General features: G+C 47.3%; 3 protein-coding genes across 3 annotated transcripts in view; 1 reads left to right on the top strand and 2 right to left on the bottom strand.

Moving 5' to 3' along the window:
• Tmem116 (transmembrane protein 116) overlaps nt 1-6,956 on the bottom strand; it is a 42,483-nt gene extending 35,527 nt beyond the window's left edge. Inside the window, exons 1-2 of the mRNA XM_059249762.1 lie at nt 6,953-6,956; nt 6,678-6,886 (exon numbers count right to left, since the gene is read on the bottom strand). Of these exons, the coding sequence (XP_059105745.1) occupies nt 6,678-6,886; nt 6,953-6,956 (213 nt within the window). The remainder of the gene's footprint in view (nt 1-6,677; nt 6,887-6,952) is intronic.
• Nucleotides 6,957-7,081: 125 nt separating this feature from the next.
• Nucleotides 7,082-13,872, top strand: Erp29 (endoplasmic reticulum protein 29). The gene is made up of 3 exons (XM_059249271.1): nt 7,082-7,311; nt 11,343-11,481; nt 13,145-13,872. Exons 1-3 carry the CDS (start codon nt 7,168-7,170, stop codon nt 13,642-13,644), a joined length of 783 nt encoding a protein of 260 aa, XP_059105254.1. The 5' UTR covers nt 7,082-7,167; the 3' UTR covers nt 13,645-13,872.
• Nucleotides 13,873-17,149: 3,277 nt separating this feature from the next.
• Nucleotides 17,150-22,914, bottom strand: part of Naa25 (N-alpha-acetyltransferase 25, NatB auxiliary subunit) — a 55,640-nt gene continuing 49,875 nt past the window's right edge. Inside the window, exons 23-24 of the mRNA XM_059249141.1 lie at nt 22,359-22,505; nt 17,150-19,227 (exon numbers count right to left, since the gene is read on the bottom strand). Of these exons, the coding sequence (XP_059105124.1) occupies nt 19,105-19,227; nt 22,359-22,505 (270 nt within the window). The 3' untranslated portion in view covers nt 17,150-19,104. The remainder of the gene's footprint in view (nt 19,228-22,358; nt 22,506-22,914) is intronic.

Genomic DNA, 22,914 nt, shown 5'->3' with positions numbered 1-22,914 from the left:
ACCATCTTTATTCAAACCTTCACAACCACCACCAACAAAAAAACCCAAACATTAGCAATGACTGCAATTACCCCCTTTTCAAACGCATTCATTTCCACAGCCACATAGCTACTAGGAAAGTCAGTGAAACAAACACTGCAAACCCCAAACTTCAGTAGACCCACAAAACTGCATCCATAACCTCCCCAGAAGACAAAACCGTGTATTACGATGGCAATCCAGTCTCTGCATTTAGACTTAGCACTGTAGCATCCATTAGCATGCCTCCTCCTTTCGACCTCCATGGAATAGCCAGGGTGAGCCTTTAGATTTTCCCATCAGGACATCACTCAAGCAATTAAAACAATTGCTTTTGCAATGCAATTCATAGTAGAGGCATCAATATGCCACCTCCAACCAATCTACTTCCTTCACTTCTTCCAAAACCTGATTCTACCTGCGTGAAGTGGTACATGTCTTTACTCTCAAACCTTGAGAGACAGAGGCAGGCAGATCCCTGGGTTCTCTGTGAATGTGAAGCCTGCCTGGTCTACATAGTGAGTTCCAGGATATCCAGAGCTATACAGTGAGACTCTGTCTCACAAAAAAACAAAAACAAAAACAAATCTATTTCTAGAGCTGAGGAGAAGTTTCAGTAGGTAAAGAGCTTCTGCACAATCCTAATAACTAATGTTCAGAGTCCCAGAACCCACCTAAATGCCAGGTGTGCATGCCAGCCTGCCTGTAGTTCCAGCAGATGGACAGAGGGACTCCTCAGAGCAAGCTGATTAGCAAGATTGGCCATATCATAGAGCTCTGGGTTTGAGTGACAGACCTTGCCTCACTGAATAGGATAGAGATGTACAATGATTGCTGACGTCAGGCCTCCACATGCACACCCACGTGCCCACACACATGCATCTCCTCTCTCTCTCTCTCTCTCTCTCTCTCTCTCTCTCTCTCTCTCTCTCATACACACTTATGAAAAGGGAAAAAAATGTTAAGCCTACTTCTATACTAACCACAACTACTACTACTACTACTACTACTACTACTACTACTACTACTACTACTATTACTACTACTACTGTGAGTGTGAAGCCTGCCTGGTCTACACAGTGAGTTCCAGGATATCCAGAGCTATACAGTGAGGCTCTGTCTCACAAAAAACAAAAACAAAAAAAAAAATCTACTTCTCAGTAGGTAAAGAGCATCTGCACAATCCTAATAACTAACGTTCAGAGTCCCAGAACCCACCTAACTCCTCTTCCTCTTCTCCTTTTCTCCTTCTTCTTGTGTAATTCATTTTTTTTACTAAGGTAAACTCAAAAATGGGTTTTTCTGAGCTTTCTACACACACATACACACACACCCTTGGGGGTGGGGGGAATCTAAACAATGTCTTACCCCTTCCTCACAAGGTCCTAGTGACAAAACAAAGTTTGATCCCACCAGGTAGCTAGTCTACCCTAGCTAACTAATGAGTTTATTAGGGTTACTTACATAGCATGGGTGAGAAGTTACAAGCAGGAGCTTTGGTGACCCTAAAGTAGCCACATTAAAGGTCTTCACCCAGCACGGTGAAAACTAGCCCACAGCTGCATGCATGGTGCTTCCTTCCTAGTTCTTCCCAGCCTGTATGCTCCAGCTCCTCCCTAAGCCACACAGAGTTAGGGCAGAATTGCATACAACTGGTTTGGGAGGAGTGGCTGGATACTCAGGTGAGGGTCCTAAGGCCCTCGCATCCCTCCTAGGAGGGAATGTTAACAGTCATTAACATTAACAGAATGTTATCAGCTGTGATGACCGTTTGGAAGTGGGCACACCTGATCTGAAGATGGTGGCAATTAGGCTTGGAAGACAGTCCTATATAATATACACATTAACTTCTTTTTCTCAAATTTACCAAAGATTAGATGTAGCTAGTTTTCCTGCCTGGCCCACAGTCAGGACAAATCTCTCTCACCCGCCAGTCCCACAGCCGCTCAGACCCAACCAAGTAAACACAGAGACTTATATTGGTTACAAACAGTATGGCCGTGGCAGACTTCTTGCTAACTGTTCTTACAGCTTAAATTAATCCATTTCTATAAATCTTTACCTTGCCACATGGCTCGTGGCTTACTGGCATCTTCACATGCTGTTTGTCATCATGGCAGCTGGCAGTGTCTCTGACTCAGCCTTCCACTTCCCAGCTTTATTCTCCTCCTTGTCCCGCCTATACTTCCTGCCTGGCCACTGGCCAATCAGTGATTTATTTATTGACCAATCAGCAACACATTTGACATACAGACCATCCCACAGCAATTAGATTCTGCTATCTTTGATGACATGCAATTATTGGATATATACAATAGTTAATTACAGTGCTAAATTCTTTTGTTTGTTTTTTGAGACAGGGTTTCTCTGTGTAGCACTGGCTGTCTTGGAGCTCACTCTGTAGACCAGGCTGTCCTCGAACTTACAGAGATCCACCTGCTTCTGCCTCCCGAGTGCTGTGACTAAAGGCGTGCGCCACCACTGTCTGGCTATCCAAAGTCTCTTAACATTGCGTATATGTGCTTTTTTTTTTTTTTCACTGTCACAAGCATTTTATGCCAGAAACTGACATATTTGTGTCTTTTCATGTCAGAATTTACTAACAATACATTCACCAAGCTATTTGGTTCACTGGCTGCAACTTACCAAGTAATTTTGAATCCAGGAGTGTGGATCCTGGCAATCATGGGTCCTTTTATTCCAGAACTAGTTACTGCCACTAACTCTTAGCTCACCCATTACTGTCATACAATATTTTTACACAGACTACAGATCGGCCATAAGAGTTACAGATGCCGCAGAGTTCTGAGAGGCGGTCCTGATACAATCTCCATTCAAATCCTGCAGGGGCCGTAAGAAATGTCTCACTAGACACAGGCTCAGAGTTGTCAGCACAGGCCCAGGTGTCTGGCCATTTCAAACGCTGAAGTGGACAGAGCATCACAGGATGGAGAAGCTGCACTCAGGCTGGAGTGTCGGAACAGAGAAAGAAGGCTTTCACTTCTGCCAGTGTCTTATATTGATGGGTCAAAATGAGGACACTGTACAGTTCCAGGTGTGGGTAGATCTGGGGCAACACATGTAGAGTTCATATGGAGTCTCTGCTCTGATTTGATATGGTCCCAGGCAGCATTGCTTATTCACACAGAACAAATGCTGTGTCAGTTGGTACATCCTGGTGCCCTGACAGACAGTTGTTGACTTGTGTGACCACAACATAGAGTCATTTTTCCTTGGCACTTAGCTTCAGAATGTGTTGCACTTTTTCCTGAGAGCAGCAATTGTACACAATGGAGTAAGCCAGGGCAGGCTCAGACGGTCCTTCCACTTGAATCAATTTGTTTAATCAAAGTCTCATGAATTCTTTTTTTTTTTTCCAGATAGGGTTTCTCAGTATAACAGTCCTGGCTGTCCTGGATCTCACTCTGTAGACCAGGTTGTCCTTAAACTCACAGAGATCCATCTGATTCTGCCTCCTGAGTGCTGGGATTAAAGGTGTGCGCCAGCGCCAGCGCCAGCCCAGCAACCACTACTCAGAATTCTGTCCTACAAAAGATCTTTTTGTTTGAGACAGGGTCTCTCACTGTGTGGCCCTGACTGGGCTGGAACTTGCTTTAGACCAGGCTGATCTTGAACTCATAGAGATCTGTCTACCTCTGTCTTCTGAGTTCTGGTAGATTAAAGGGGTATGCCACCATGCCCAGGCTTCCTGCAAAGGCTTGATTTCACTTTTCTTCAAGCACACACTTGGGGGTGGAACATTAGAGTATGCACATGTCCTACTACTCAGCTACCATCCCATCCCAAACTATTCTTTCTTTTTTTAAAATATTATTAGTTCTTTGAGAATTTGATCCTATTTACTCTCCTCCTCCTAGATCCATATTCCATCTCCTTCCCACCCAACTTTGGATGCTTTTTGTTTTCTCTGTGTAGCTCTGGCTGTCTTTGAACTCGCTCTGTAGACCAGGCTGGCCTCAAACTCACAGAGATCCGCCTGACTCTGCCTCCCGAGTGCTGGGATTAAAGGCGTGCGCCACCACCACCCAGCTCTGTATGCTTTTTTAAATTGCTGGATTTTAACTTCTGTCATTTCCTTTAATATTGCAATAGATACTGAACTGCCTTCAGTCTTCTCCCTTCTGATCTGTTCCCGTCATCGGCTTTTCTTTTTTAAGCAAGGGTCTCACTCTACAATCCTGGTTGACAGTCTGGTTTCCCATTCACAGAGAAACACCTGCTCAGCCTGAGCACTGGGATCTAAGGCGTGCACTACCATAACCAGCTGTAATCTCTTTTTTCTTGAAGGGACATCAGGCGCGATGGATTGGGGCCCACCCGTATGATTTCATTTAGTTGTAATTATTTCTGTAATTATAAAAACTATCTCCCCAAATGCAATCACAGTGCATGTGAGGCACACAATTTTATCCATGACCAGAACACACCTTATTCTAAACTCTTCCTCAGATTTTCTCTGGTCTCCATTGCTCTCCTTCTCAGGAAGGGACCAGTAAGATTGGGATTAAAGGTGTGTCCCACCTCGCCCAGCTTTCCCTTCATTCGTGAGTGATGTTTTTACACATAAATCCAACAACACTCCAATTAAAACCTCTGGTGGCTTTAAACCCCTTAGCGAGAACCTTTATTTTGCCTCCTAGTTTGCCTTTTCACAGATTCACGGTGTCCAACATGCTTGACCATATCTGTCACTAACTAGCACTGTTTCCCTTTGCTTCACAAAATGCTTCCTCCCTTCCAAGGTCATGCTCTAAATCATCTCCCGGATGCAACCCTGACACTTCTGAGCAGGAATGACTTGTAATACTGGATCTTTTAGGGTGGAGAAATACCCTTACAGTGATTAAGAAAGAGATGAGATAGTAAAGATTTAATACTCACTGGGGAGATGGCAGCCCTGGAGGCCAGACACACATAATTCAAGATGTGTTAAGCAAGAAGACAGGGAAGGACCTATAGGTCTTTCTTAGGACATAGCAACATCCAAATATGTTTTCTGGGGGAGAGATTTTATTGGTAGGCTTAAAGTAAGTAGGTATGAATGTCAGGAAGTCACACTGTGACTGAGTGGTGGTATGCCATACCTGCACAGCCTGTGCTAGATGTGAAGGTAAGCATGGTCAGTCAAGAGGAGGGCATCTAGCTGGATATTAGAGGGGTGACTCCTGGTCAGCAGGTGTAGAAGGCACAGCTATCTAGAACACCATACTGAAAACCAGAGCTACACAAGTACAAACTGTGTTAAGAGACTACTGCAGGGGCTGGAGAGATGGCTCAGCGGTTAAGAGCATTTGGCTGTTCTTCTAGAGGGCGAGAGTTCAATTCCCAGCACCCACACGGAGGCTTAAAACCACACCTAACTGCAGTTTCACATGCAACACACCCTTCTGACCTCCTCTGGCACCAGGCACATACATGGTCCATATAATATACAAATAGATAAAACATTCAGGTGCATAAAAAAATAAATAAAACTTCTAAGAAGTGACTACTGAACCCTATTTCTAGCATGAGAAAGTACAATTTATGGTCAACATGGATGCCAAGCAACATAAAATTGTGAAGACTTACGACATTACCTAGATGTGATAATGCACACAGTATTTGGGAAGCCAAGGTGGGAGGATTCTGAATGGGTGGCCAGCCTAGGCTACACAGAGACCTTGCTTCAAAAGAGGGGTGGGGAGGGGGGGGTAAGATGGATCACTCCCCATATTAAAACACTGCTGAGGTGAATGTGTAGGAACTATATAGTGTGTGTGTGTCTGTGTGTGAATATGTATGCACGTAGAGGCCCAGTGGCCAACCTATTTTCCTTAAATGATACCCTGATCTTTTTTTGAAAACCTCTCTAAACGTGGAGCTCACGGATTCAATCAGGCTCGATTTGGAGACCTTCCCGCCTCTGCCTAACCAGTACTGCTACGTGTGCTACATACACCCACCTTGTTTTGACACAGGATCTCACTAAGTTTACTCTGGATAGCCTAGAACTCACCACGCGGACCAGAATGACATCGGCCTTGGCATCAGGAGTGTTGTGATTAAAGATGTGTGTCAACACACCAGGCCCAGATCCAGCTTTTTCCTTGGGTGCTGAGGATGGAACTCATTTGGGGTGGGAGTGGGGGGCTTGAATTCAGTCCTGGCAGGCTTGGCACACACTCTGTCGAACCAGGCTGGCCTCCAACTCCAGAGGTCAGCCTGCCAGTTTCCCTAGCACTGGGAGTGAAGGCCTGCGCTGCCACACACACAGTCTGCTGGGTTTGATCCCCGTATACACGGCATCCCTTCGATCCTTTACGGCTGTGCTGAATCCCCACGGGCACAATCAGAACATGGCATAAAATAGTCAAAAAAAAAAAAAAAGGATGCTTGTTTTCTCACTACACACGCGAGCCGGGTCTTGCCACCCTCCTGCCTCGGTGTGCTGAGGTTATGGGCATGTGCCACCTACCTACCACACCTGACCACAAGTAGGATACCGACCAGGCCTTTGCCCAAGCTGCTGGGGCAGGGCAGGCCACAGTGCCCAGGTACCCCGTGGGCCTGACCAGCGCTGCAGCCTCAGGGGGTCTGCAGCCTACGAGGGCACGGCGACGACGACGACGACCAGTGACAGACAGCTGACGACTAACCGAGGGAGGAGGCGGCGGGTCCCGACAGGCAGCATGACGGCCCGGCGCCGGGAAAGGCAGGGACACCCGAGGCCTCGTCTTCTTCCATGGCGAGGGAAGGCAGCACGGGACGCGTGGAAGCTTCGCCTCGCGCCTCTGCTCCCGCGAGAACGCGGCGTGCCGGGGACCCGGCCTCGGCCAGCGGCGACGAAGAGCGCGTGCGCGACAGCCTCGCCGCCGACATCACCCGCTCCCCCCCCCCGTCACGTGGCCGCGCCCTCGGCTCCGCCCGACACGCATGCGCGGCCCGCGGACTCTCCGTTGCCCCGCCCCTCCCCTTCCCAGCCCTAGGGGAGCCACGGAGCCCGCTGGAGTGGCCACTGGCGCGCAAGCGCGCTCGCGGGACCGCCCCCAGCCCCGCCCCGCCCCGCCCCCGAGTGACGTAAGAGCCCCCTCGGAGCGCTCCGGCCGCAGTTTTCCTATCGCCCGCTCCGGTACGTAATCTGCTGTGATGGCTGCCGCGGCCCCTGGCGCCGTTTCCCTGTCCCGGCTGCTGTCTCTTCTCCTGGGCCTGCTGCTCCTCTCCGCTCCGCATGGCGGCAGCGGCCTGCACACGAAAGGCGCCCTTCCCTTGGACACAGTCACTTTCTACAAGGTAATGAGGACTGGGGGGCGGGGGGCGGGGGGGAGTCGTGCGCAGGTGCAGCTGGACGCCCGTGGGAGCGCGCGCCCATGAGGACGTTGGGCCCCCGAGGGGTGGCAGCAGGCGGTCCCCTCCCTAGACATCCCACCGTCCTAGAGGCCCCGTGTTGGCAGAGCAGGGGCGCACGCTGACCACCCGGCACCCTCGCCTGGGCGTTGCAGCACGGGTACTCGCTACCTCTTTTTTACAAAAAAAAAATGCAGTGAAGGGAACTAAGTGTCCCTTCCCTTTATCTATAGGGAAAAGACAATGCCGGGAGAGATCCAATCCACGAGTCCCAAGTGGAAGACCGAAGGGCGGGGCGAGGTCGACGCTCCTCGGCTCCCTGATGGGGTGGGGGGTGGCGGAGAGAACTCAGCCCGTTAACATGCGAGTCTGATCCCCCTCTTCTCTGAGGATGGATTGCAGCCTGCTCGGCAGTGTGTACACCACGTTCAGATAGCACGCGGACCCCTACAAAATACAAGGGTTAAAGGTGCAGTTCTGCCACCTGTAGAGAGCATCTTGGGGCAGAGAACGAAGAAGCGCCACTATCCCCAGCTTTTTTTTTTTTTTTTTCTTCAAAATCTGGTATCCAGGTCCGGGTAAACGGATAGTGGAAATGTTGGAGGATGAGAGCAGTGGCCTGTGTGGACCCAACCTCGTCCTCATGCATCTGTGTCCAGCCACCAGCGGCTTTTCAGTTCCCCTATTGGACGAGCTAAGAGTGGAGAGAAATAGTCATTTTCTTATTTTGTTCTCATGGTGAGGAAGTGAAAAGCAGAAGGGAACTCTAAATGCGCCTGTCTCGAGTGGTTGGACACGTCTACTTTGGAAAGGACCCTGCACGTGTTAGCCCATTCAGCGTTGTTCTTAGGGATTTAAAGAAAAGAAGCCTGCCGTATTATTAATCACCCACTCAACTCCGAATAGTCTAAGTTGCTCTATACAGCAGTCCAAGTGTGAATAAAGGAGACATTTAGCACCATCAGTTTAAACCAGTCGGTGCCTCTTCATCTTTACCAACTGCCCCCCTGCTCTGGGCTGTCATCACAGAAACCCCACTGGCTCCTGCCTGCACCTCGAGGTTCCACTTAATGGAGCAGGAAGCCCTGTAGGGAGTGCCCCTTGTCACCGCTCTGTTCCTAGCCATTCGCCCCCTTGTCCAATCTGCTGTAGCCAACACAAGCCTTCTGACCTGTTCCTAGCTCACAGCTGTTAGTACATCTGCACTGTTCCTTGTGACTGGAATATTCTTTGCCAGGTCTTTGAAATAAGTTACTTCACATTGGTTTGTCTTAGGTTAACTATTACCCCCTCAGGTGCTTTCCTTGCTTTCTCAGGCCCCTGGGCTTAAATTCAGCCCAGTTGCTGTTTTTGTTTGTTTATTTTTTAACTTGTCAGTTTCAAATCTCCCATGGTAGAATATGACCTGCTTATGAAGTACCTGATCTATTTCTCTGACTCTACACAGTATACCAGATTTGTTATTGAGCATCTAATATGATGACAGTTGATCTGGTATGCTGTGTTCACGTGAATGAACAGGTGTCTATATGCTTTGCCTTTCAGTGATTTCCAACTTAGAAAAGATTTGTCTTGGTGTTATTTTTGACCTTCACTAGGCGGCTTCAGTAGACGAGAGCCTCTATGTTGATCGTTGCTGTGTTCATTTAGAATGGTGTCTGGGCCATGATGGGCTCTTAGCAGCTTCCTATTTAGTGAACAAATAAACAATTTCAGCCAGACAATGGTGTCACACACAGAACTGGTGAGGCAGAGGCAGAAAGGTCATGAGTTCAAGGCCAGTCTAGGCAACTTAATGAGACCTTGTTTTAAAGATCCCAGGGAAGGGCCTATGAGGTGACTCTGCAGGAAGGCACTTCCGCCAAGCCTGACCACCAGAGTTCAGTCCTCTGGCTCCACGTGGTGAAAGGAGAGAACTGACTCCTACTCACACAGTACACATGCACAAGGGCACCACTGCATCCTATTAACTAAACTTTCCTTTCTACTCCAGTGTCCGACCACCCTATGATGACTGGTATTCTGTATTACAATGTAGGCCCCCTGGTAGGGATCCCGTGTTGTGCTTTGGGAACACCATGCCATTTCTTACTACCTTGCAGCATCAAAACTGTTAGAACTCTATTCAGACCATTTCTCAGTGTTTGCCAGACTTCAGTCAGACACTGGGACTTGAGGAGTGCACCAGAACATGGGCCATGGTCCTTATCCTTAGAAATGCACACCCAAGTGGAAAGGACAGAAAATAAGCAAATAAGAAAAGACAGTTTCAGAGTGAGATGGGAGAGGGTTAAGGAAGTGAAGTAATAGGTGATTGGATCGTTCTCTCCACTAGAAGGGGACATTTAAACTGAGCCTTGAATGACAGACAGTCAAGAGAACCCAGGAAGAGGCTTCCAGGCAGCGGGCTGGAACTAGTGTTGAGCAGAAACAAGGCCAGCTGGACCACAGGGATATGATCCGATTTATATTTTCAGTCTTCCCTGCTGCTGAGCCCTTAGCTCTGACTTTTTGGTGTCAGTGACCTGTTCCAATGGCTTCTGTTCTTCATGTCCCTAAGCAGTGTTAATATCCTTAAATATGTAAAACCAAGTGAATGTTAAAAAAAAAAAAAAAAGTCCTTTTTACCTCCAGTGATTGCCTGTGATGAAAATATGACAGTTTGGGATTGCTGGACTACAAGCATGAGAAGGTTGATGGAGGCTGGAGAGATGGCTGAGTGGTTAACAGCAAACACTGCCCTTACACCCATGCCAGGCAGCTTACAGCCTGTAACTCTGGCTCCAGGGATCAGACGCCCTCTCCTGGCCTCCTTGGGTACTTGTACTCAGATGCACATAGCCACAAATACAGAATTAGAAACAATAAAAATAAGTTTTGTTTTTTTAATTTAAAGATGGGTAGGCAATATTACTGGCCAAAGATAGCTAGATAAAATGTGTGCATTGAAAGGAGCCACCAAAAGGAAGTCAGTAAGTTAAATATAGACTCACCTGAAGCTCCATTCCCAGTAAACCAAAGGAATAGAATTTGTGTGCTCAAACAAAATATGTATGTGAACATTTAGGGCAGTGCTCTCTACAGTAACCAAGAGGAAGAAGCAACTCAAGAGTCTATCAGCTGATGTGTGGTTTACTGGGGGTGGAGGTGGGGGTGTCAAAGCCCTAAGCCGGAGTATGGTGATGCATGCATGTACCCTCAGCATTTGGGAAGCTGAGACAGGAGGATCAGTGTGAGCTAGTCTGGGCTACATAGGCCCTGTCTCCCAAAGAAAGGAAAAAGAAAAAGGCATCAAGTCCTGACATGTGCTAGAACATGAACAAGTTTTAAAAACATGGTAAGCAGCTGGGTGGTAGTGCATGCCTTTAATCCCAGCACTCAGGAGGCAGAGACAGGCAGATCATTGTGAGTTCCAGGACAGCCAGGTCTAAACAGAGAAACACTGTCTTGAAAGAAGGGGGAAAAAAAAAAGATTGAGAAATATTTCATTAAATTAACTTTACCACAATTAAAATGCTGGCATTGACAGTTTAAGATAGAGATGTAGCTAAAGGGAACTCTGGTCTTAAGAGATGACATTGATCCAAGTCTGGCCTCTCAACAACCTTCTACTGACCTGAACCTGCTCAGTTCAGTTCAAACTCTGGCCTCTATGGCCAAAGCATCCTGAGTGTTTGGTGTTTACTGAGAACAGCAGTGTCTGCTAAGGTCTCCTTGGTATTGTTGAAAGACACTGGAGGGGAAGGCCTCAGTTCTTTCTCCACTACAGTCTTTTCAGTGTGAACAAATGCCCAGTGCGATGCCCAGCAAAGGAAACATCCTAAGTGTTATGGGAATCAGTGAATGATTGCATGGGACAGCTTGTCTCCTGTGTAGGCTCGCTTCCACTCTGTTTCTTAAACAGGGGTCCCTTGGGAAGGGGAATTAGCCCCAAAGGTCCCTGAACACCCGACTTGCTCAGCTCTATGCGCCCTCAGGTCATCCCCAAAAGCAAGTTCGTCTTGGTGAAGTTCGACACCCAGTACCCCTACGGTGAGAAGCAGGACGAGTTCAAGCGGCTGGCTGAAAACTCGGCCTCCAGCGATGATCTCTTGGTGGCAGAGGTGGGGATCTCAGGTATGGACAAGTCCAGGATGACTGGGGAGGGGCCTGGGAAGAAGGAAGCTAGGGTTCATTTCCCTGCTGGGAGGGGGACTAATACCCCCTGAGCCATTCCCTCGGAGAAACTGGTTGTGTGGTCTGTCAGAAGCTAGTGCCTGCAGCAAGCTTAAGCAGAGCAGGTGCTGCCCATGGGACCACAGGGGATCCCATAGCTGCCTGAAGGGATGCCCCCTCTTCCCAAACCTTCACCTGTCTGACTTCCCTTGAGAACCGAGTCCTTCCTTGCAAGGCCAGGGAGGAGGAACGCCATCTTCTTGTCTTCATTTCAGCTTTTATGCCAGTGCTGGATTCTGGCAGTTAGCTGAAATAAGCTGCTGCCACTAGTAATCAATGGGCAGTTTCTATAGCTGTGGTCACCAGCATCCACTGGTACAGTCCAGAGACCTGCAGATGCTGAGTTTCAGGCCCGTCTGGAATGTTGCATCATCGCCTTCCCTGGGAAGACCCTGGGAACTTCCTGCAGTCTGGTGGCAGTAGAGCTGTCTGGCACACTTCTCCAGGGCAGTTAGTCAGTTCCCTCAGCACTTGGTGAATAATAACTGCAGCTGGGGAAAACATTCATCCTGCATCTACTGTGTACCAGGCCACTGTGCTGCTTTCCACGGGTTTTGTCCCTGACACCTCTGTGAAGGAAGTACTATGGGACTGTCACCTGTGTCTCAGACCAGCGGCCTGATGCTTAAGACTTAATGGGGCAGTTAAATGCCACACCTAGGGGGCTGGAGAGACGACGGCTCAGCGGTTAAGAGCACTAGCTGCTCTTCCAGAAGACCTGGGTTCAATTCCCAGCACCTACATGGCAGCTCACAACTGTCTGTAATTCAGCTCCAAGAGATTTGATACCTCAGACATACATACAGTCAAAACACCGATGGACATAAAGTGAAAATCAGTCATTTTAAAAAAAAAAGAAGGGCAGACTAGGAGGAACCCCTGGCAGCCATCACCAGCTTTTAGCCTTGGAGAAAACTATGCCTATTGGGGGGGGAGGGGGGTCAGAGCTGCCACCACACAGTGAGCACTTCACTTCTCCACAGATGTGTGTTCCCTCACTGGTCTTCCTACAGCCTTTGTGAGACAGGGCCTGTGTTGCGTCAGTGTTCACTAAATACTCCCCTTTTCTATAAAGCTGCAGCCAGGGTGCTGTATGTGGCTCTTGACCTCCAAGCTCAGTCCCTGCCCAGACCTTCTCACACTAGCCCCAGATCTTCACGTGGCTGACTCCTCTGAAGTCAGATTCCGCAGCCTGGATCATAGCCTGGATCACACATGCTTCCTCACTCCCAAACTATGCCCTGCACAGTGTCTCTTCTGTCCTGTAGATTACAAGCTCCTTGCAGCCTCGGAGATCTGAACTGTGACTAGGCCCTCACACCCACAACAGGTTCTAGCACACGTTGGATACAATATTCCAAAGATCTATTGTTTCCCCCAAAGATAAGAGTCACTGAATGACACAGTAAAGCCACACAGCTGTTAGGAATGTTAGGAAACAAATTGAGACCCAGGTCTCTGGTGAAACTTCACATTACACAGCCAACTTTTCACTCTCTCCCTCTGCTCAGCAGGCCCAATAGCAGTGTTATACTAGTTCCTCATGTCTGGTTTCTGTTCGCAGACTACGGTGACAAGTTGAACATGGAGCTGAGTGAGAAATACAAGCTGGACAAAGAGAACTACCCAGTCTTCTACCTCTTCCGGGACGGGGACTTTGAGAACCCTGTACCATACAGTGGGGCAATTAAGGTCGGCGCCATCCAGCGCTGGCTAAAGGGGCAGGGGGTCTACCTGGGCATGCCTGGTTGCCTGCCTGCCTACGATGCCCTAGCAGGGGAGTTTATCAAGGCTTCCAGTGTAGAGGCCCGCCAGGCCATCTTGAAACAGGGGCAGGATGGCCTCTCAGGTGTGAAGGAGACGGAGAGGAAGTGGGCCAGCCAGTACCTGAAGATCATGGGGAAGATCTTGGACCAAGGGGAAGACTTCCCAGCCTCAGAAATGACGCGGATCAGCAAGCTGATAGAGAACAAGATGAGCGACAGCAAGAAGGAGGAACTGCAGAAGAGCTTGAACATCCTGACTGCCTTCCGGAAGAAGGGGGCTGAGAAGGAGGAGCTGTGACAGGGCACAAGGGGTTTCCAGGGTTTGCTGGGGGCGGGAAGGGGAAAGCCACCTGTTGGCTGGAGGCCCTGTGGGGTACAAGGGATGGTGGAGCAAAGCAGTCCTGAGCCAGAAACCTGAGCCCTGAGTACGCCTGGACATTCATGCTGCTGAGACCATACTTAGGACATCCCTAGAGCCAGTGTGTGGAGAGCCTGTGTGCTCAGTTGAGGCTGGTGAGATGCCCCCCCCCCCAGAGGAATTGGTGCTACAGAGGAGTTAATTCTGAACAAATAAAGTCTGTTTTGGTTAGATGGTTTTCTTTCCAGATTGTACTTTTGACCTGTGATTTGAGTTCCGTTTTGAGATTTAGCTGTTATGGCTTCCTCTCTTCCCCATACAAGGCACTACCTCCTGGAGAATCATGAATGGCGAGGACAGGGTGCTGTCTGCCCTCTGGCCTTACCAATGAACAAGCAACAGCGCATTATCTTTAATGCTTTCTCTAGAGCAAATTCTTAGTTGTACTAATGTACTGTTTTTAGAATTTATACAACCAAAGCCAGATGTGGTGATACACATCTGTAATCTGACCACTATGAGGACCAGCCTGGGGTAACTGAGATCCTATAAGTGCACAACCAGATGAACAATCATTCCAATTTAAAGATTTAAATTATAAACTACTTTCCAACAATATCACTTGCTGTAAGTTACTCTCAACATCAACTTTTTTTTTTTTAAACTTTCAAGTCAGGGTTTCTCTGTATAACAGCTCTGGCTGTCCAGGAACTCGCTCTGTAGACCAGGCTGGCCTCAAACTCGGAGCTCTGCCTGATCTGCTTGCCTCTGCCTTCCGAGTGCTAGGATTGAAGGTGTGTGCCACCACTGCCTGGCAAAGCCGACTTTAAATGGACTCTTCCCCATCCGTTAGAGCACTGTGGCTCCTCTGCAGACACAGCTGTCAGAAGGGCAGGCCTCTTCTGTTCCCCACCCCTGCAGACTGCTACTTAAAGAAGATTCGGGAAACAAACGCTGTGTTCAGTTGGATCAAGCCAATCAGACAGTTGCTTAGGCCAGGGCTGACCATCCCCACACTTAAGTGTCCCTGCTCACAGTACAGAGTTTACATCTCAGGAACGAATCTGAGATCCAGAGGACCTAGTGTTTTCAGTGATTTTTCTAATTTTACGTGTCTGAGTGCTTGCCCGCATGTATGTACGGACGCAATGAGCATGTGCATGCAGTGGCCATGGAGGCCAGAAAAAGGTGTTGGGTTCTCTGAAACTAACGTGGGAGATGGTTGTGAGCCACTCTGTAGGTTCTGGGAACCAAATTCAGGTCCTCATGGGCTCTTAACTACTGAGCAAGCTATTTCTCTAGCTGCTAATATTTTCATTTTTAATTTTAATCAAAATCCTTTCTAGTCTCCTTGGGTGCTTCTGAAACACAGATTTACCTTAGCTGTTCTAGTTTATACCCATATCTAGGCCAGCCAACTCCAAAGGACAAAGTATTCGCTGTCTTACAGAAAGCAGAACAGCCAGTCTTTCATGCCTTGTGACAGGTGGGAGAGTGGCAGGCTACTCTGGGCCTTCCCAGGATGGGCTCAGGCCGGCTGCTATCATTTCTAACCTCAGGAGTTCTGGAGCAGGACTACATTACCATGTCTTCTACTTCAAGTTGAATCTGCTTAAGAGATTTACATATGCCACAGCAGAAGTGCAATCTCCCTCATTCTGCAGCCAGATGACTCCTTCCAGCAACACTGACACGGGACAGGAAGCAGGCTCTAATGATGGATATCTAGAATCTGGCTTCTTAGCGCCATACGGCTAATCCTGTTTAAGGGAACTCTTCAATAATCTGAAGCAGTAAACACTGGATCCAACATAAATTTTATTCTAAAGAACCGGCACGTTTTTTTCAGGGCCAAGAGGAACTTTTTAATTTTTAATGAATGCCATTAAAAAGGGTGGAGTGAAGCAAAAAAAGGAGTCCACAGCTAGCCTTGGGTGTACAGGGAAGCACTGTCTCACGAAGAAAGGGTCTAGATTTTAGCTCTTGTGTGGGGCACATTCATGTTCCTGGCATCTACAGGAGCTAGAAGTTGCATAAAGCTGTGCCCCTCAAGCATGAACTGCAATGGGAAACCCCAAATAACATGCATGATCACGTGACTAGCTCTGTACTCACCACTGTCAGGTTGGCATCAAATAGTAATAGCGTCTGCAAAGTCAAATCATGTTGGGAAGGTTAAGAACAGCAGTGAACACTCTTTTTGTTAAAGGAAAAAATATTTAGATAAAGTTAATTCCTCCCTGAAGAAACAGGCAAAACTTGCTAAGGGCATGTGCGAGCAGGACAAAAAGGAATCAGGAAAACAGCTCCTGCTTCTCCTACATGGTTAGTGTGCCCTTGAGCAAGTGGTGTGTGTCACCAGACAGCCTGAAGCCTCCAATCACTTTCCTAAGTGCACTTTGACTATCGGGTCCCCAGACACATTGATCCAAGTTCCATCACACGGGATGGATCTACACCACACAGCCTCCACTTAGGACGTAGGGTCTCAGTGACTAACAGATGTAGCACAACTGCTCAGTTAATAAATAGAAGTGTGCAAGGCACAAAGATACATTCTGACCTTTAATCTTTTGGTTTTTATTTTCATTTGTTTGTTTTTAAGTAGCTGCACATGGTTTTGACCTGATCCTCCTGCCTCCAGCCTGGGCTAGCCCAAGGTAGGGCTAACATTCAGTACAGAATTGAGATGAGGTACACTGCTTAGGAAACTCTAAGTTTTAAGACTGAACAAAAATGAACCAGGCATGAGTGCCAACTAAAAATGAAAGCACTTATGTAAATTAACCTGTCCAGTTAAAGCCAAGTTGCTGCCTTTACTTAACTCTCAAGAGATTTCCCATACTAATAAAGGACATAAAAACGTAGAAGAGTTTCAAGAAGCCCGTGGATAAATTGAACCCCTTTTTATATTGAAAATGTTGAAATGAAAGACAAATACAGATTGAACGTGGTGATTGCAAAATATAATGCAATTTTGAACAATTAAAATTATGAAAATATACAAAATTGATGGCAGCACGCCTAGGTTTGTGCACACTCTCCATTATGTAGAGACACTGCAGAGGACTCTCCGTCCACGTCAGAGAAGTAACTTGAACCCAATTCCTGCTTTGGAAAGTCTTGACTTAGGATCTCAGTAGTATAAAAAGCAGTGATTTTTCAGTCTGTAAACAATAGTCGTGGTTTTTTTTTTTGTTTGCTTTTCGTTTTTTAAATATCAATTTACCACACAAAAACAAAACAGAACAAAACCCATATAAACCAGAACAGCAGCAGCAGCAGCAGCAACAGGTCACTGAGCATTATCCTCAGATACTAAGACATACAACCGTGGGGAGAGGGTGCTTTTTACTCAGTAAGAATATATATATATATATATACTTTAACTGTACACAATTTATAGTGCATGACAGTTTCCAAAAGAACAGACTGATAAAAGATATTGGCCATTTCTTCATAATTTCATTCTTTTTACAATATCTCAAAATGTAAGAATTGGATCTAATTGAAATGCTACATTTAGTAGGAAAATCAGCAAATAACAAAGGAAGCGTAACTCCAACTTGACATTATTTGTCAGTAAAACCAGTGGAGATCCCAGGTGTCCAGGGCAGGAGACTGACTGGATAGACCACTAGAGGGAGGAGCTTTGTCCTGAGGACCAGAGCCAGCCCAGAGTTCATACCTAACTGATCATGGTTGGCTGACAGAGCTGTTAATGAGCATCTGTATCTACAGACATACAGTACAGTTTGAATAGCTGAAGAGACATTATTCCAGGAGCCACAGTGCAAGCAAAAGCCCACCCAGGCCCATGGGACCCAGGCCACAGCTATAGAAAATGATCACATGTTGATGTTCAAGGCAAGTCAGAATCAGTCTTCAAGCCATCTTATTCAAAAGGCCCTTTCTTTCAGGATGGAGCATGTGATACTATGGCAACTAAGTTATAAAAATGTTCTGGTGTAATTACATGGTCTGGGCTTTCCAGCACATCTCACAAGTAAGAAAGTGGTTTCTACAGATGTCCTTAGCCGTTTAAACTATTATTAACCACTATGCCGACTTGTGACTCTAAGAATGTTAAGATAAAGGAAAAAACGCAAATCTCACACCCGAGATTTTGCCAGCTCTCCTTAGCTGGTGTCACCGTTTGCTGGAGCAGTGTTCATTTCTTCACCTTATAGTTACTGACTCACAGTGGTCAGGTGACAAGGAAGGAGACCAGAAGGAGGGATCCAAACACCAACCGTTACCAAAGGAGCTGCAAGAGCTCGGCACAACATGTCCAAGAGCAGCTTTCATAGTCTGTCTCGGAGCAGCCTCTCCAGCTGGAGGTTTGGGAAGCAGACCTCCCACCTCCAGGTGAACAAAGGAAATACACCATCCTGGTACAGCTGCCAAGTGTCAACAAAGACTGACATCAGGCCCATGGTAAAACATATCTTTGTCAACCTAAAACTTAAGACCTAGGTTAGATCCATAATATAAATCCCTTCTGTCCCAAACTCCCCACTTAAAAACACTCAAGTAGTAAGTCTTTGTTTCTAGGTATATTTATGCCTGTGTATGTGTGTGTGTGACTCGTGAATCAGCTGCAGAATGGGACTTAAAACCAAGGAGACAGGTATCAGACTCGCCTGCACAAATCATGGACACTGCTCTTTAAACAGCTCTTCCCACCTTTCCTAGAGGACCAGCGGAGCGAGGTCTCAGCAGCTTACGAAGTGCGAGGTGGGCTGTACTCAGAGTCTTCCTCGTTGACCTGAGGCTGGACTCTCCCAGGAGCGGGGCTAAGGATGTCTTGGCTGTCAGGACTATGAAGCCAAAACTGAGCACCTGTGGTCATGTGTGGTGCCCTGCAGCGGCATGTGCTCACACCACATTTCATCTGACCTTCTGTGGGCCCACCCTGGTTCTGTGGGAGCCTCCTAAGGAACCTGCCACAACGGAAGGGCCCTGCTCCTGCGTCTGGTCCTGCATCTGCTGTTCCTCCTGTGACTCAGGACCAAACCCCAACTCCCACTGCATGACAGAGAGCAATCACCTGCTTTGAGGTTGATGCTTTGTACTTGTTTCTATTGCTGCTTGTCTAGAAACCCCACCCCAGACACTTCTGGTGATGGGAGGGAAGTGGGGCTCTCGTGTCGCTGTCCTGTGTGTATGAACAGGTATAAAGAGTGGTAAACCCAGATGAGGGTCCTGCTTCTGGTTTATATACAATAATTTATAATCAGCTGTATATATTTAATACCTCAAAAATTAATTCACGATCAAAGTCCTTCATGCATGTGAGGAAGTTCTGGATTAACGATGGCCAGCAGATGTGCTGTGCCGGGGAAGGTGGTATGTGTCATCTTCTGCTGTTGCTCTTCAGGGCCTGTGCTTCAGACTTTCTTAAATTTTCAGTTTCTTTGTGGTCTCAAGTCTTTTTCTCAGCAGCTCCCCAATTTCCAGAAGCGAGTGCAGGTAACTGCTCTGCACTTTCCCCTGCACAGTCTTTGAAAATTTTCTTTCTTCCTATAACAGAAACAACAATTAAGTTGTCTTGCTCGAAAATCATTCATTCACTTGATTTATAGTGACCTCACCCAGAACACCAGGTCATTTTCAGTTCACAAAATATAAGGAGGAGGAAAGCCATTTTGGGCATTGGATGACTCATATATAATGTGGACATGTGACACAGGCTGGTATGACAGGTGTGTGCCCCATGCCAAGAAACGGGGAAGATTCTTTCTGAGGAGTCAGACACAGCACCGTTACTATTTTATGTCAAGCTGGGCAAGGTATAATCGAAGACTTCTGACTGTTTTCAGATGAAGTAGAACTCTATCACTAATTTGACATCACAGCCACTTTGAACAGCATCAACCTTACCAACTCCATCTTTTCCTATTAGAATATTGACAGGTCCATCCCTGTCCTATCCATTGTGCCCCATCTCATCTTCCCAACTTCCCCAATGAATCCTGCCCTGTGACAGTCTACAGGTTCAAGAGACAAAAACTAACTATGGTAGGGAGTACTAAAAAGTGGGTGTGCTTGGACACAAAGAGGGCCAGGGAGTGGGGAGGGCTACAGGAGGTTGGCGGTACTGTGAAGCTTGGAGCCTCAACAAACCAGATACACACTCCTGAGGAGCAGTGCTAGGACGCCACACGCACTCAGCCTTACACGACCTGAGGAGAGTGCAGGATGTCACAGTGCTAGGACGCCACATGCACTCAGCCTTAGAAATGGAGGTGAGTACAGGACAGTGCATACAAATGCTTGTTTTTGTTTTGTTGAGACAGGGTCTCCCTGTATAGCCCTGGCCATCCTTGAATTCACTGAGATTCATCTACCCGACTCTCCCTCCCAAGTGCTGGGACTAAGGTGTGTGTCAATACGCACATCTACGAATACATTTTATTCAGTAGTATGCATAAAAAGCAAATAGAGCTGTCCTTAGCCACAGGCTGTATACCCACACATTCCACCAACCACACATCAAAATTAATCTCAAGAATAAACTCAGTCTGTGCTAAACACAGTAAGACTCTGTTTTGTTTTTTAGTTTTTCGAGACAGGGTTTCTCCATGTAGCCCTGGCTGTCCTGAAACTCGTTTTGTAGACCAGAATAACCTCAACAAGATCCACCTGCTTCGTTCCCCACCCCACCTCCAGTGCTAGGATTAAAGGTGTGCACTTCCACTGCCTAGCAGTAAGACTTTTTTATAGTCATTAAGAACCAGTCAGTAGCCAGGCAGTGGTGGCACATGCCTTTAATCCTAGCACTTGGAGGCAGAGGCAGGTGGATCTCTGTGAGTTTGACGCCAGCCTGGTCTACAGAGCGAGTTCCAGGATTGTCAGGGCTGTTACACAGAGAAGCCCTGTCTCGGGGAAAACAAAAAACAACAACAACAGAAAAGATCCGGTCAGTATAAAAATGATCAACAGCGCATTGACACTGTATTAGGCAGGCATCGCATGTAGCCTAGGATGCACACAGGTTCCATGCAAACACTGTGTGATTTTTATAAAGGACCTAAGCTGTAATGGATTCTAGTGTGTTCTGGAATCAACCACTTTTGGACACAGACAATACCAACCTAAAAAATGGGGGCAGCTGGGTGGTAGAGTACTCATCTCGAATATAAAGCCTTGAGTTCCGCCCTCAATACCAAAGACCCTCCCCAAGCCTATAATGTACGGTGGCTGTGATTCATTCATACATTGATACAGCAGCCAATCAAGGCTGACTTTACATGTCGGTCTGAGCAAATCTGTGAGGGAATAAGGAAAGCCCAAGTTGCAGCAAGCGGCATCTTTACTTCCTTAAACTGTGACACAATAGGACCCTACACACTCCCGCGAATACAAACACAAGGAGGAAAGAGGAAGAGGCTATCAAGTTGGGGAGTAAAGACTAAAACACAGGAGATGAACTTTAAAGGAAATGGAATTGAGAGATTCCAAGACAAAACGGCTGGCGATGGCACTGCAGTTGGGAGCACTGGCTGCTCCTACAGAGGACCCGGGTTCAGTTCCCAGCACCGTCATGGTGGCTCCCAGCCACCTCTAACTCCAGTTCCAGAGGATACAGAATCACTCAGACACTAGGCACACATGTAGTCCACAGATGTATGTGCAGTGGGCGAAACACCCAAACATTAAATAAAAATAAATATATTTTTAGAAGTTAAACAAACAAGCAAAAACCCCACTAAAAGATAAGGACCATTGCAGGCATGGCATTTCACCCCTATGGCCTGACACCAGAATGCTGGGGCAGGACATTACAAAGTGAGGCTGCGCTCTGCAAAGGGAAAACCAGACACCTGCCAGTGCCCATGCAGACTGGCCCTGGGGACTCTGGATCTGGACTAGTGAAAGCAGGCCACAGCTGGCCAATTACTGCTCTGCTCCCTCCCATCAGGCAGGTATCCTCATCTCCATCTGGGTAGAGAAACTTCCCCAGAGTGCTGTACAGTGAGGGGCAGTGTCTAGCCTGTGATCCTTGTTTGAGACAGGCTAAGCGACAAGAGAAAAGGGGACTCTGTATACTGACCCAGAACCACCATTCCTTATTCGGAGGCAGGAGGATCAGTGGCCCACTGTGCCACACCATGCCTTCCCACAGCTCATCTCTTATCTCTACCTGCTCAGTAAAAAAATTGAAATTGCTAATCTTCAAATTTCTCCATGAGAAATTTCATTTCAATGTGAAGGATTCTGAGATTTTGTGAGACACCCAGCCCCTTCAACAGAGTCTTAGCCCTCCCTGGCCTGGGACTCGACTCACACTTGTAGTGATCCTCCTGCTTCAGAGTCCTGAGTGCTGGGAGTACCACCTTGCCCAGCCTCCCTGAATGCTAGGTAAGTACTCTCTACCAACTAAGCCTCAGCCCAGCCCTTGGCATTAGTTCTCTTAGGAAAGGAACAGCCACAGAAAAGTGGGTTGAGGGATGGAAGAGGAAGAAAACCTATCACCCCAATGTAATGTCACAAGAATGTAATTTTAAAAACCACCACCACAATAAAAAAAGCGCCATCCAAAGCACCTGTTCTGTCTTCCAGGGAGAGAATGATAAATGGAACATCAACTAGTCCTCCTGATAAAGTTTCAACATGTGCAGGAAGCATGCTGCTTGCCTAGCATCTCTTACCGGAGACATAGAAGTGTCTTCTAACGTGAGTTCCTCAAGTTTAAGTGCAATTAGATTTGTTTCAAGTCCTTTAATATGATCCACAACATTGGAAATTAAAGTCTGAAGTCCAGTAACATAGTCTTGGAAACTGGTGAAGACTGGAGGCTGGAGTGAAGAAGATAAAAAAGTGTTAAAAGCTTCCTTAGCACCTCCTGTGTTTCCAGAATGAGATACGCTGACTCCCCACTGCCCTGTAGCTGATGCTGTCACCACAGGGACAGACAGACACATTGGGACAGCAAGACAGTCTGGAGTGACCAACTAGCTGCCAACTCCACACTGACAGTTTAGACAGCCTTTGGATGGAAAAGACAATACCAGGGATTAACCTAGGCAGCAATATTCTTCTTAAATGAATTTTTATTTCCTACTTGCCAGCGTGAGCTAGAGAGGAACAAATAGAAATCCTGTTAGTTGTTTAGGACTCCCGAGGACTGGAATGGGCAAGAACAGTACCAGATGGAGAGGGACGGGGGAGGGAGCTCAGTGGGTGAACGACACGTGTCGGACCCCT

This window comes from Peromyscus eremicus, chromosome 23 (genome assembly GCF_949786415.1).
Source record: "Peromyscus eremicus chromosome 23, PerEre_H2_v1, whole genome shotgun sequence".
Classification (NCBI taxonomy): Eukaryota; Metazoa; Chordata; class Mammalia; order Rodentia; family Cricetidae; genus Peromyscus; species Peromyscus eremicus.
This window is presented reverse-complemented; position numbering and strand designations above follow the sequence as displayed.

Bases quoted from the DNA above. Each gene is read 5' to 3' on its own strand.
- Erp29 (XM_059249271.1), top strand. From the start codon at position 7,168: ATGGCTGCCGCGGCCCCTGGCGCCGTTTCCCTGTCCCGGCTGCTGTCT. The intron at 7,312-11,342 runs GTAATGAGGACT...ATGCGCCCTCAG, and splicing joins ACACAGTCACTTTCTACAAG to GTCATCCCCAAAAGCAAGTT. The intron at 11,482-13,144 runs GTATGGACAAGT...TTCTGTTCGCAG, and splicing joins GGCAGAGGTGGGGATCTCAG to ACTACGGTGACAAGTTGAAC.